Source organism: Rissa tridactyla, chromosome 3 (assembly GCF_028500815.1).
Source record: "Rissa tridactyla isolate bRisTri1 chromosome 3, bRisTri1.patW.cur.20221130, whole genome shotgun sequence".
NCBI lineage: Eukaryota > Metazoa > Chordata > Aves > Charadriiformes > Laridae > Rissa > Rissa tridactyla.
This window is the reverse complement of record NC_071468.1, coordinates 89,377,540-89,391,522: the sequence shown is the minus strand read 5'-3', so window position 1 is coordinate 89,391,522 and position 13,983 is coordinate 89,377,540. Positions and strand designations below refer to the sequence as shown.

Sequence of the window (13,983 nt, the reverse complement as noted above, 5' to 3'; positions counted from 1 at the left end):
GGGCGAGGCACACGTAGGGCGCTGCCGAGGCGGGGAGCTGGGGACGGGGCTCTGGCAGCGCTCGCTGCCGGAGGTTCTCCCATGGCGGGGCGGCCGGGAGCCGCTCCATGCCGTGCCGAGCCGAGCCAGCCGCCCCCTTAGCCGCGCCGAAGGGAGCTCCACATGGCGCGGCTCCGCTGGGCGGCAAGGTGAGCCTCCGCCAGCACCACCCGGGCCGGGGGGTGGCGAGGGGAGCGGGGGAAAACCCAGCGGACCCTCCCGGCGGGCTCCCTCGGCCCGGCGGCGGCGGCGCAGGGTGGCGGGGGCGGCGAGCGGGCGGGAGCCGGGTGGGGCGCGGGCGGCGGCGGGGCCGCCCCTCGGGGCAGGCGCGGCCGGCGGCTCTTCCCCCCCCTGGCCGGGGCGGCGGTTGGTTTCTCCTGTCAGCGGAGGCAGGGCCAGGCGAAGCGAGGGTGGGCGCGGAGTTGGCGGCGGGGTCGCGGGCAGGCGGTGGCTTCGGCTGCGGCTCCTCCTCGTTCCGGCGGAGTTTGCTCAGGACGCGGGGCGGGAGGTGAGGGACGGGGACGGAGACCGGGAACGGACGGGGCTCGGCTCCGCTTGGCGGTGGGTTTTGCGGGCGGGAGTTTGCACCGGTCGTGGGGCGGAGCGGGGCGGAGGGAAAGGGAGAGCCCCGGGGCGGCGGGCTGCGGGTGGCGGGTTAGACAGACCCTTCCCTCCTTTCCGTGCTCCGCCGGTCGGGCGGGAAGGCGTCGGCGTGAGCTGGAAACGAGGAAAAAACTTAACGCTCGTCGGGTTCCCCCGGGCCGCCCACGTGTGGGGAGCGGGGGGCGAGGCGCGGTGCCGGGGGCAGGCGGGCGAGCGGAGCCGCGCCGCCCCTCCGCTGCCCCTCTCCCTTTTCCTCCCCTACCGCAGGTCCCGCTGCGGGCAGCGGAGCGGAGCCAGCCCCGGAGGGAGCGGAAGCGCCTGCCCCGGCAGAAGGGGCTGCCCAGCAGCCGGCAGCGTCCCGGAGGGAGCCGCCGTCCCCCGCCTCGCCCCGCCGCCCGGAGCCGAAGGCGCCCGGAGGAGAAAGTTTCGTGCCGGGCCGGGCGCGATGCCGGGTCGCGGCGCGCCCTGCCTGGGGCTGCTGCTACTGCTGCGCGTCCTGCTGCTGGGCTGCGGTTGGGCGCAGCAGCCGCCCGACAGCTGCCAGACCTTCTGCGACTGCTTGGAGGCGGCCAAGACGGTGAAGTGCGTGGACGGGAACCTGACGGCGGTGCCCCCCGACCTGCCGCCCTACGTCCGCACCCTCTTCATCACCGGCAACCGCCTGGCCCGCCTGCCGGCCGGCGCCTTCCCCGCCCAGCGCCTGCCCGACCTCAGCGCCCTCAACCTCAGCGGCAACCACCTGCGGGCCGTGGAGGCCGGCGCTCTGGCCGCCCTGCCCGCCCTGCGGCAGCTGGACCTCAGCGGCAACCCCCTGGTCTCCCTCAGCCCGCTGGCCTTCGGGGAAGGCAGCAGCCCGCTGGAGGAACTGGCCCTGCGCGGGGCCCTGCGCAACCATGGCGTCCTCCTCAGCCTGGCCGCCGTGCTGCAGTCCGGTGCCCTGCGCAACCTCAGCCGTCTGGAGCTGGCCGACAACGGGCTGCTGCTGCTGCCCGCCGGCATGTTCACCGCCCTGCCCGCCCTGCAGCAGCTGGACCTCAGCAACAACTCCCTGGTGGGCCTGCGAAACGTCTCCTTCCAAGGGCTGGGCCAGCTGCAGAGCCTGGACCTCAGCGACAACTCACTGGGCGTGCTGAGGAACGGCACCCTGGCCCAGTTCCGCAGCCTGCCCGCCCTCCGGCACATCGGCCTGGGCCGCAACGCCTGGGTCTGCGACTGCGCCATCGAGGACCTGGTGGCCTGGCTCAAGGAGAGCGACCAGGTGGAGGGCAAAGAAGCCCTGACCTGCGCCTACCCCGACAAGATGCTGGGCAAAGCCCTGCTGAAGATCAACAGCTCGGACCTGAACTGCTCCGTGCCTGTAGACCTGCCTTCCCAGCTACAGACTTCGTACGTCTTCCTAGGGATAGTCTTGGCTCTCATCGGGGCCATTTTCCTCCTGGTTTTGTACTTGAACCGAAAAGGAATCAAAAAGTGGATGCACAACATCAGAGATGCCTGTAGGGATCACATGGAGGGCTACCACTACAGATACGAGATCAATGCAGACCCCAGGTTAACAAACCTCAGCTCCAACTCGGACGTCTGACGAAGTGCCGCAGACACAGGGCAGCGCACACAGTAGCTATGCATGAAAAGTAGACTTAATGCTTTACTCTCGTGCTTGCATCCCTCTCCCCGGAGAAATCTCAGATGTGCTTGTAACAAGAGGGGGATCTGCCTCCCCCTGACGTCAAGTTTGATTTTGTTTTGAGATACTGGGCAGCTGCGCATGGCGTTGGGCTGTATGTAGGAAACAAGCTGCTACTTCTTTTTCTCCTTACCTGTCTGTACTTGTAGGAATTATTTTTTTTCAAGATCTCAAAAGAAAAAAAGGATTCTCTCTGGTGCTCCAAAGCCACCAGAGTTTATAAAAAAAAAAAAAAAATTTACCGATTCAGACACCATTCAACAAAAGCTGCCTCAACTTTTTTGGGAAAAAAATGTTATGTTCCTCTGTGCCAATTTTGATCTTGTATATCTTGAATTGTGATGACAAGGATTCCATTTCACAGACTACCTTGAGATTTAGAAAAACAAAGAAACTCGTTTTAACAACTCCTCTGTTACAAAGAAGGAAATCGAATAGTGAGCATGCACAAATACTTTATAGTTTTACATGTTAGGAAACTTATGATCTCAGTAAGTCTCTTACTATTTTGTAAAGTTATTTTTTTGATTGCAGTTTACGTGAAAAGAGAGAGTTTTTTATACAAACTGCATCTAAACTCCATCTGAACTGTTATATTCAATAAACAGTCTTACAAGAACTGTGGTCTTGAAGTTTGCTGTTCAATGAGAAATGTACGGACATCTAAGAATGTGGATAGCTTTACAGTCTCTGAAGTAATAGCACTGCAGTAGTAATCTGAATCAAGTTTTACACAAATGTGTAGCTTAGAGACAGAAATGTTCAACAATTTTGTGAAATATGCTATCAGAATTACACCGATCTCAACGATGAGAGCAGTTTCACTTGGCACAACCCCCCGGTCTGCTCTCAAAACAACTGCAAAACGTCAAGACAGATGCTAGGGTCCACCTTGCTGGGAAGGTACAAACCGATAGAATTTACATAAGGTCTTCTGTACCAAATTTAAAAATAAATAAATCATTCAAATTAAGTTGTGGAGTTTGTAAACTGAACTAAATTAGATGCAGCTCAGTCGTGTAGTCAGTGAGCTTCAGGCTTGTAAATCAGTGCAGCACTTACTAAATTAAGTACTTAACTGTTTCATTTTAAGCTCTCGGTACTCGTGAAGCTCTGTAGTGACCTACATCAAGTAACTTGTTGGAACTTTACATTTATCTTAAAGCTTATAACAGGTGCATTTCAGTATTGTATGTTACTCATGCTTATTACTTGCTTGGGAATGCATATTCTTGTAAATAGATAAAGCATGCGAAGAAAAACTTCAAAAACACATAATTTAATATGCAACTCTGATGGCATATGAAAAGATTAGCAAGAACCTTCCAATGGCCACCAATAATTAATGCACTTTTTCTAATCCATTTATAGAGTCTTAATGAAAAAAAAATACACCAACTGTAAAAGCCTGATGTGAATTGGTACCTATCAGTACATCTATGGAGCTTTTTCTATGGTCACTGTTACTTGAAGTTCTTGAGCATCTCTAAAATGTTATGAATTACTGGCTAATTCCCTTTGCTTTCAAAAGTGACAGTTTTCTCATAGATATACGTCTTTGGTAAGAGCTTATAAATATAAAATATTCCTTAAAGTATCAGAAGAAATATAATCTATTTTGGGCGCCAGTATTATTCAAATGCATTTTTCTGTCTTTGCAACTTCAGGCAAAGCAAGTAGCACAAGTCGGTTCAGACTAATTTTCTATTGCTTTAAATTTGCGTTATTTAATAGCAGTGATTTTTTTAATGTAGTTTTGTACATTTACCCTCACAATAATATGAAGTTCAAGTAATGTTTTGATAAATCGGTGTATTTTACAATTAATATAAATTAAGTGGTAGACTTCTTCTGCTGCTGTAACTAAATGTTTGAGCAATATCTGGTTAACAGCATATGAATTAAGTTCGTGGATTCTTAAAAAGCAAACTGCTGGCCTGAATGTTAGCTGCCCGTATTTTAAGAATAGTGTAAAAACCCCCATGTCAATAGCTATTACCGTGCAACTATGCAAACTCTTCATACTTGGTATACATGAGACAGTTTATGTAAAAAGCTAGAATTTACAACAGCTATGCAGTGTGCTTTATTGTATTGGTCATTTCGGAGATTATCAACTTAACACTTATTTGTACAGTGCCAAGAGGAGTAGGGTGTCGTCCTTGCTTAAGATGGTCCTGTGGTATAATAGCTAAAATATGTACAAACCAAGCCATTTCTTGGGCAATTTCTTGGGGTTTGTTAACAGATACTTCAAAGCAACTACAGTAAAAGCAATTATCCGTAATGTGTTAATGTAACGGCCATGCATTTATAGAACTGTGTAAGTACGGCAACGACTTGAATCGCAATCTCTCACCAATGGACTGAGTATTTGTATAGTGAGCAAGTGTAACTGTTGTATTACACCTATTATTCTAAAGATTATTATTATTTTTGTATCATAGAAAATCATTGTAATAGAATTTTATTAGAGACCTGGTGACGGCTACTTTAAAGTAATTTTTGCCATTTGCTTATGTGTGTATTTATTAGGATGTAACAGTTAGCATGTGTCAGTATTGTGTTGGATAATGTTCTCCTGCCGTGTTTGACCAACAGGGAATGCCTTGCTGTTTTGTACAATGCATTTGATCTTAAATCCCCCTTCATAAACAGTGCTTGAAATCTGCTTTCCTTTCCTATTGCAAAACAGTTACAGTGGTACTCGGAAGGCATTTAAAAAGTAGCTCCCAAAGTGCTTCAGAACTTGGTTAAAAAGTATACATTTAAAATACCATTAGTTTAAGGGTTCTTGCTGAAGCACGTTTTATAATCTTGCTCTGCTTTGACACCTGAAATTTCAATTGGTTACCATTTCTAGAGCAGCTTAATTAATAAGGCTGTTTTATTCATTCATTCTTCAATAAAACACGTGCAGTACTAAATGCCTCTAAAATGTGTTTTGTATACATAAACCCCCAAAGTTCTGCATGACACGGTCGTCACTGATGTTTCATAGAAAACATCCAGACTAAAGTAGCAGACAAATCTTCAGGGAAGGCTGCGCAGCTAAGAAGCAGAAAGGATGGTTTGTCCAGGGTTCAACTGCTTTCTTAAAACTAGTTTTAGTTGGAATAAGCTTAAAATTTTCTTAGAAGAATTGCACGAGGAATTGACATAGTTTTAATATATTTTCCTAAAGTCCTTTTCACAAGTGCTGTTGCCAGATAAGAAACAGAAATTTCCCCAAATCTTTCTTTATCCAGCGTAGCTTTATATTAGATCATCTGACTTTTTTTTTTTTATTATTCTCAGCAAGCCATAATATTACCAATAATTTTGACATCCAAAAAGTGATTTGAAGTTCTGCTCAACTGCTTTAAATCTTTTCATTCAGGGTAATTTACCTTTTAAGCACCGGTGACAGTCCCCGGTGACACGCCAGCTAGCAAAGCAGTCTGTTCAGACCTGTACTCGGTTGTTGACTGAGATGTCACTGAAGACAGGCATGGCAAAATATTCACAATACGACTGCGCTAGGATCCCAACTCTCATTAGTCTACCGGCATTTTCCCTGTGGTATACTCTTGGTCTTTATGCATCTGCATAATTTCTTCTTCACCTCATTTTCTCAAGAAATCCGTTAAAAGGAGTATCATGAATCTGCACAGGTAGAGAAATCAGCCCGACTGCACCTATATTTTGAGGTTCAGCTTCTTCATTTCCCTTTAAGCCAAAAAGAGCCTTTGTCTAAGTGGACAGAATGAAAATTTGATATGCACTTTTTCTCTCTCTTTAGCAGATGAATGTTCAAGACGAACCATTCATTCTCAGCATATGATGAAGGGAAATAGCATTTGGTAAGAAAAACGTTTCTGTTTCAAGCTTCCAAATGACATTGCTATTCTATGAGAGAGGGTTGAAGGGAGAAGCCTCTAAAGGAAACGGAGAGATCCCTTTTCTAATGGGTCAGCACTGGAAATCACAACACTAGCAATAGGAACAATTGCTGATTGACTCTGTCGGTTATGTTCTGGTCATGTTTTATGGATACAGCTCTAATTTCTTTCTGTTGCTATAAATAGAAATGTTTTGCTAACAAGTGGAGTCACGTCCTATAATTTTTGTAATGCAGGTGTTTCCACTGTAAGATTTTTGTGGGGTATAATAGAAGATTGAATTTAACTCAGTGCCTGCTGATTTAATTATGACTGGATCTGGCCCATAACTTGATGCTTCTTTTTTTGCAACCGTGCTGCTTACTAGTTGCAAATACCTCGGCTTGAAATCAAACAGTGAAAGCCCACCAAGGAAGAGAGAAAGCAGTCCGTTTGGGGAGTTTAACATTTATTAGATATCTCACTCATGCTTAAAGAAAAGCATGTGGGAGCAGAGCATGCTTTGCCGTTACAGAAATAAGTGTACTCTGCTAACTTCCTGAGCCAATCCAGCAGTAGTAGAAAAGTACATGGTGCTTTGTACCAATACAGTAAACCTAACAGCACTCCTCTCCCACCTTGAAAAAAAAAAACAGCACCAAAACGCCAAGCTTTTAGAAGTAAGAATACAGGTTTGCAGTATAAGTGTGTCCTTAAGAAGGGCTTTTTCTTTCTCAATGGTGTTACAGTTCACATGTTGTCACATCCTTGGAAAACCTTGCTATGCCAGAAGTCATCTGTCGCGTAGGCAAAGCTTGAAATCAGGCCTTGCCTTCCCAATGTCAGCCTAAATAGAAAACCGGGAGCTATTAAGAAAATCAAAATGGTACTTTAGACAGTGTATTCATGTTGCAGTTAATAATTTAATACTTGCAGTTATTCATATTTTTCAAAGTTCACTAAATAGCTTTTTCTTTCTGATGATAGACTAACAGAATAACAGATCTGTGTTTTCTAGTAATTATGCATGAAAGCAGCTGAATAAATTAGCAATGTTTGAGTACATCCAGTGATGAAAATGTTAGAAATCTCATGTTCTAGAATGTTTCACTATTCTAGAAATTTTAGATGAGCAAGAAACTGCTGTAAACTTTTTCAGATTGAAGTTTCAGTTCTTTAAAAATTATTCTTGAATAAAAACACAATAAAATGTTTACCAGATTTCTTATAAATATTATATCTTCACCCTGTTGATTTAATGATTGGATATCCTTACAGGTATTGAGGTCTTTGCTAAAGGTGTAGTTGTATTCTTTATAGCTCAAATTGATGATTGTGCCATGAATTTGCATGGTAGAATAGTGAAAAAGCAACTTCCATCTCGATAGCCTAATTAATTTCTTTGGAAAGAAATTTGGTCAGTGTATATAAGGGATTGTATTTTAATTGTTCTTGTTATTTCAGACATGATTTGAGAGCTTTTTGTTTTTTAATATATATGGTATTGATTTTCAAGTTAGGTGCCAATTCTAAATTTAACAGTAACAGATTTTCGGTTTTTAATCACTAGATCAAAATGTGTGTTTTAAAGTCTTCAAATACATATCTACATAGTGAAATATAGAGGCACTGTTATTATTGATAATGTGAATTTTCTTACTGTGAAGGAACTGTTAAAGAAAACCACTGCTGAAACAGAGAGTAAAGGGTGAGCTCCAGAGAAAAAAGCATTCTGATGGCAAACTCTTTTATTCTTACAAGTTCTTAAATGCAAATATTTAGATTGGAAATTCAAAGGGAAAGAGGACATTTCATCTTCTGATAGATAGCTAGTGCAGACGTCTGAAATTTTAATTGAATAGAGTGATTTTTTGGGGCTGTCCCAGGAGCATAGCTTGATAACTTGGTTAGTCTTGTTTGCTAGTCTTAAGTTTTTTGCTATTATTGGTTTTTTCGCATTCTTAGGACACCTAACATGGAAGGATGTTTGGCTTTACGTGTGACTGATTGATCTGTCCTAGATTTTACCTTAGGACTGATCTGTCTTAGTACCTGTCCGCAGTCTACTGCACATATTCCGTTTGTTTTGGTAGAAATTTTATCGATGGCACAGCCCAGGGTAGCTTTACAGGAAATCATGGGCATTTATGCAATAAAGAACTCATTTGTCAAATTGGCGTTATCAAATGTCAAATAGCCATTTAAACAGAATGCTATGTACACTTCATGCTGGCAATGTAAAAGCATCAAGTAACGGTAGTGACTATTAAAATAAGAAAAGATACCCTTTATTGCAAGAACACTGTAAGCAGTCATGACCTGACACGGCTTTGGGGCATTTGAGCATTTTAAGTTTGTTTTGAAGAAGGAAAAAGAAATGGTTACTACATCGACAGTTTTCTTCTTCAGGTAGGTGTCTTCATTCATTCTCCTTAACAGCTTATAAATGAACAGTAACCAAATCCTGCAGATAGATGTTGATTTGAATCCATTTAAGTCAGTGGCTTTATCTCAGTGCTTTTATGTTTCCCTATTTTCAGGGGTGGGTGCTTTTGTTAGCCTGGAGGGGACTAAGAGAAAGCTCTTAAACATCATAAAAGAAGAATTTTTATTTTATGTATACATATATGCATTTTACACACACACATGTATATAAATAATGTAAATCTAAGAGACTGCAGAGGAGTAGAGTCTGAGGCACACCAGACTCTCCAGTACATTTTATTGGCTAGCTTAGGGGCTTTCTTCCCCCACGCACACATTGGAAAGGGGACCTAAGTGCCTCAATAGAGTTGGTATGCCTCTCGGGAGCACTTAAGATGTACTTCATGTGGCTGCACTCCTCGTGTGGACATTAGCAGCAGGTTAACGCAAAATGCTGCTGAGTGGTCAAGTTTTTCCAAAGTGGCCACAATTTGGGGTTCTGATTTCAAAGCAACTTAAAGGGGTTTCTTTTTCAAAAGTTGTAGAACACCTTTTGGAAAATTGTGCTGTTTTTCTTTTAGGGTGAATTGATGTAACTGTGGAAAAAACAGTTTTCAGTGTGAAAAGGCATGTGTCTGGTGTATACTTGAGAGATAATATAAATACTTGTAAGAGCTTTTGAAAATCCCCAGTCTGCGCTCTCTGGTGTTTCTCGGATTCACTGAGATCTCTGTAACACCGTCTGTGCAGAAAACCCTTCCTCTTCTCCAGCTCTCTTATTTAATCATCCCTAATCCACATGCCTTTTTTTTCCATCACCTTTATAGTGTGACGAAACTTGATTACTTCACATTGGTAAGCAAAGGTAGAACTCCCATGAAAGAAGTCATGCATAAAATCAAATCTTGAATGTTTATCACTAAGCAGATTCATTAATAAGGTTCTATCTGTTGTTAGACTTTCATTCATGTTTTCCCTTTTCCTGTTTGTCCCTTTCTGTTTAGTTTTCCAGCATACCACAAAGCTTCTGTGGTAGCCCAGAGGAACTCTCTGATTCCAATTTCCAGCAATGAAAAAAGGAGGTCTTACTGTGAGACGATAGTCTAGAAAAAAAACTTGCAGAAACGGTGCTCAAACTTTTCTGACAGGGTAGTAAAATGTCACTGAAAATAGGTCTGCTGACATAATCTTCATTTGTCAGAAAGGCTACAAATGGAGAAAGAAGTGGAATGCTGAATTTGTGATACTGATAGATGTGCTGTTTAACGAGACTGGGAGATTTCTATTACAATAGCTTATGGTACCTCTGCTCCGATTTCTCCTCCCTGCAGCGTCCCCATCCCAGTATGCTTAAAGAGGGCACAGATGAGCTTAGGACACGCATTCAGCACATTGGGGTAGTTTGTTTAGATTATTAATCATAAGTGCAGGCCCTTATTTTTGGGCACGTAAAGAAATAGGTCCTAGTACTTGTAATTTTTAACACAGAAACAAACTAGCTGGCATAAGCCTGTTCTCATAAGTTATCTGTAAATACAAAAAAGATTGCTCAGAATTTGCAAGGAACAGGTGTCTTTCAGCAAGTTTGAGTGTAAATTCAGCAGGATTTCCAATTTAATCCAGTAAATGATGACACTGAAATTTATTGCAAGCAGAGGAATGACTTGTTCTTCATCGTAGCTATGGGGGCTATGCCTTTTCCACGCAGCAGTACAAGGTGTTTTATCTCTTAGGTTTCCAGGGAGACAGTCACAATCCAGTAGGGGTTACTGTTGTTCTTAATAAAGCTCTCTGGATTTTGTAGTTTTTGCAATTTTTCTGATCAAAATCACAGAGATAGCAGATAGGATTTGATAAATGACACTGAGTAACGTGAGTTGATGTGGCCTATTTCAAACACACACAGATGGTGCCGTGGTGCACCAGCTTAGAGTAGATGGTACTGGTGCTTTCACCAGCTAGAATCACTGTTTTAACTGGCAGGAGAAGACTCAAAACTGAGTATTAGTCACTGCAGAGAGCTATACAAACTGTCCTTATCATGTAGCAGTTGGTATAGAATATAGGCTATCCGCAAGGGTTTGGATATAGGTGTAAAGCACCACCTCCACCACAGCAATTCCAGGTTTGCTTGTATATGAGTTCTGTAATAGTTTACAGAAAACTGTATGTCTCCTCCGTGGTTTAGAAGGAAAATTGGAGCAAACAACAATTGGTTAATGTAAATCAAATGAATAGGCAAAAATCCTCTCTCTCAAAATAATAATAGTTACTGATTGCATTATTAATGAGAATTCAAGAAATTTTGATCACAGAAATATGTTGGCCTCACATATTTTTTCATTATTTTACATTTGACGCTGTAAACACAGAAACTTGCAGAGGCAATGTTCAGTACGAGGAGACCAATGGACAGTATCGAAATGCTACTGAGGACCCTCCCAATATTATTTTCCATTATTCTGCCATGCGAAGGAGAGAATTAGAAAAGGGGACCTCTTTGACAGAACAAACTGTTCAAGAAAGGTGTTAGAGCCAAAGATCTCCTGTAATGACAGTTCTTTTTGCAATCACTGAAGAACGATGCAGCAACATTAGTGATGCTGAAGCAGAGGAGGGCATGGCATCTTTCAGAATTTTCGAGTTATTTAGGTTTATTCAGAGTTTTGTTTTGTTGGGGCCACAGCTAATTCATGTGTCAACACTTAATCTAGCTCAGCAGAAAACATCAATGCCAGAATGTGCTATGTGTTTTCTTTCCACAATTTTTATGCTGTACTTCTGTGCTTTGCAGTAGTGCATGAAGTTCTCTCCTTCCCTCCCGAGGGAAGCATGTACCCTGGCTTGAGGGACAGTGTATGTACCATCTTGCCTTGAGTTTCTGAGAGAAGTCATAAGCAAGGTAAAGCGCCTTGTTCTTAAAGCAGAAGGTTGATTAGCTTTGTGATATTCCCTAATTCCTGGATGAATAAGCTCCTTTGGAAAGCCTGCTGCTCGGAGAAAGTTTTGTCTCCTCTGCAAAAAGCCTTTTGTCTGCTTCAGGAGAAAATGTTAGGTACAACCTTGTCCTCTTTAATTTAGTCCTAAATGTTCATCTTTCCAAAGGAACATAATAGTCTTAAAATTTTCTTTTGCATCAGGAAGTAGAACATAAGCTGTGCATAAACTTGTGAGCCTGATGAACCCCACAGGAAAATTACTGTTTAGAAACAGTGAAAAAATATGGAGTAAAAATCATCCAAATTAAATCAGTTTTTAAACAACATCACAGTAAATATAAATTCCCTCCATAAGCATCCTTTCTTCAGCTTACACCATTGCGGGCATCCCCACTGCTCCTAGTAACAGGAGCAACACTCCAAGCAGAAACCCTGGTGTTATGGTGTGGCCAGCTCTCAGGGCAAAGGGCTTCAACAGCAAAATGAGGTTTGCACTTCTGTATTGGGTCCATTCTGTGAGTTTGCTAAAGTCCTGGTTTTTGTGAAAGGCCAGACCATATGCAAACCTGTCAAGCGTGGGTGCCATAATAGCCTGTGGCCTCTCCTCTCCTCTCCTCTCCTCTCCTCTCCTCTCCTCTCCTCTCCTCTCCTCTCCCCTCCCCTCCCCTCCCCTCCCCTCCCCTCCCCTCCCCTCCCCTCCCCTCCCCTCCCCTCTCCTCCTCTCCTCTCCTCTCCTCTCCTCTCCTCTCCTCTCCTCTCCTCTCCTCTCCTCTCCTCTCCTCTCCTCTCCTCTCCTCTCCTCTCCTCTCCTCTCCTCTCCTCTCCTCTCTCCTCTCCCCTCTTCTCCTCCCCTCTCCTCCTCTCTCCTCTCCCAACCTGCCAAATCGTTATCTCTGGGTGCAGAAGAACTCCCTAACCTGAAACTGCCAGTCAGTTACATCTCCCCCTCCTTTCATTGCAGGTACGGTTGTATTGCACACGGAAGGTTTATTCCTGACTGTAATTTCAGTTTATCGAGGCAGACGGCACTGCCGTAGCCTGTGCTATCCTTGCAGAGGGGTGTCCCACCTTCCAGCTAAAAGGATGTAAATTTCATGCTCTTACCTTCCCTCGACACACAATTTTTGCACCTCAGGGTTGGTTTTATTGGCTTTTCTGCATCAGCCAAAATGTAGCATGTGCTGATCTGAGCTTTGCAGTTTAAGTGCATGAGGAACACGAGGTAAACTGGAGATGTGCAGGCAATTTAGTCATCTTGTGAATTGTTCTCACTGCCTTCAAAAGAAAAGGGGAAACATCCCCATACCCTTTTGTTCTTCGCCTTTTCACCTCATAATGGCACAAATAAAGAAAACTCATTGTATACAGTTTCAATTTATACAGGTACATGTGTATATATACACATGCACACTGATGTAATACATTTTAAAATTTTAAAATCCGTACTGATTTTAGATATGTATGAAAACACATGCTCCCTGTATGCAGGTGGGGCTGGACATGCAGTTCTTGCTGCAAACTAATATTTCAGTTTTATCTCATGTGTAGGCTTTTAGAAATAATGCTAATTAAAAGCTATTTAAATTCTGGTCACTGTGGGCTTCTTTTTTTAGATAAAAGAAATAAAGCCTAATGTTTTAGAACTAATTATTGCGGTAAATTTTTGCAATAAACACTTTTGATAACAGGAATGATAGCACAGGTTAGCATGGCAATTTTTAGCATCTATTAAGTCTTGTGAGTACCTTTAGAATTCATAACTTGTAAAACAGTCAGAGAGAAACCTATCCTGGGTGAATAGTTTAGCACAAAATACTCCCTTGCCTCCACTTTGTTTTTATTGCTTCTTCAGCATGAGGATGCTGCCAATATTTTGACACTTCTTTTTCTCCTTAAAAGTCTGTGTAGCTCTGTCTCTGACGACATGCCTCCAGAGAAAAAGAGCAAGGGACTGGGATATTCTTGAGTTTTCTTGTTAAAAACACCCAGAGGATAATTACCAAGAGACAATACAATTTGGCACCAGGAGAGTAGGTGTTTGTGCTTTGTGAGAGGGTGTTGGTATGGTTAGTGTGTTTTTTCAGGTGTTGCGTCCAGCTTCTGTAACATGAAAGGGTCTCCACCTTCAAATGCAGTTGGGGAGCGAGGGCACCTCTGTGAAAGGTGACTTAAGACCCAGTGTGTCTCCTGTGCTGGGGATGCCCATTTGCTGGGCTGTAAAGGAGGGTTACGCAAACGCATCCCAATTCCCAAGAGCCATCAGAGTGAAGGAAGCCATGTTGGATGTCGCGTAATGGCTCTTTGGCCTTCCTTCACCTGGGGCCATGGCACTGTCTGTGGGCTGGCAAAAGAACAATTTTGGATATTGGAGGCTCCCTCTACACTGCCAGCGATCCATTTGTAGCCGGTTGTCCCGCCTTTGGGGCTGCTT

At 43.9% G+C, this 13,983-nt stretch overlaps 1 protein-coding gene across 2 annotated transcripts; it reads left to right on the top strand.

The window, feature by feature from the left end:
* Nucleotides 1–419: 419 nt before the first annotated feature.
* Nucleotides 420–5,309, top strand: TPBG (trophoblast glycoprotein). Of its 2 annotated transcripts, none has more exons than XM_054197303.1 (2): nucleotides 420–547; nucleotides 910–5,309. In XM_054197303.1, the coding sequence occupies exon 2, from the start codon at nucleotides 1,088–1,090 to the stop codon at nucleotides 2,225–2,227; it is 1,140 nt and encodes a 379-aa protein (XP_054053278.1). In that variant the 5' UTR covers nucleotides 420–547; nucleotides 910–1,087; the 3' UTR covers nucleotides 2,228–5,309. The 2 variants fall into 2 exon arrangements, with proteins under 2 accessions (XP_054053278.1, XP_054053279.1); XM_054197304.1 differs by lacking the exon at nucleotides 420–547 and adding an exon at nucleotides 568–600.
* The last annotated feature ends 8,674 nt before the right edge of the window (nucleotides 5,310–13,983 follow it).

Bases quoted from the DNA above. Each gene is read 5' to 3' on its own strand.
- TPBG (XM_054197303.1), top strand. From the start codon at position 1,088: ATGCCGGGTCGCGGCGCGCCCTGCCTGGGGCTGCTGCTACTGCTGCGC.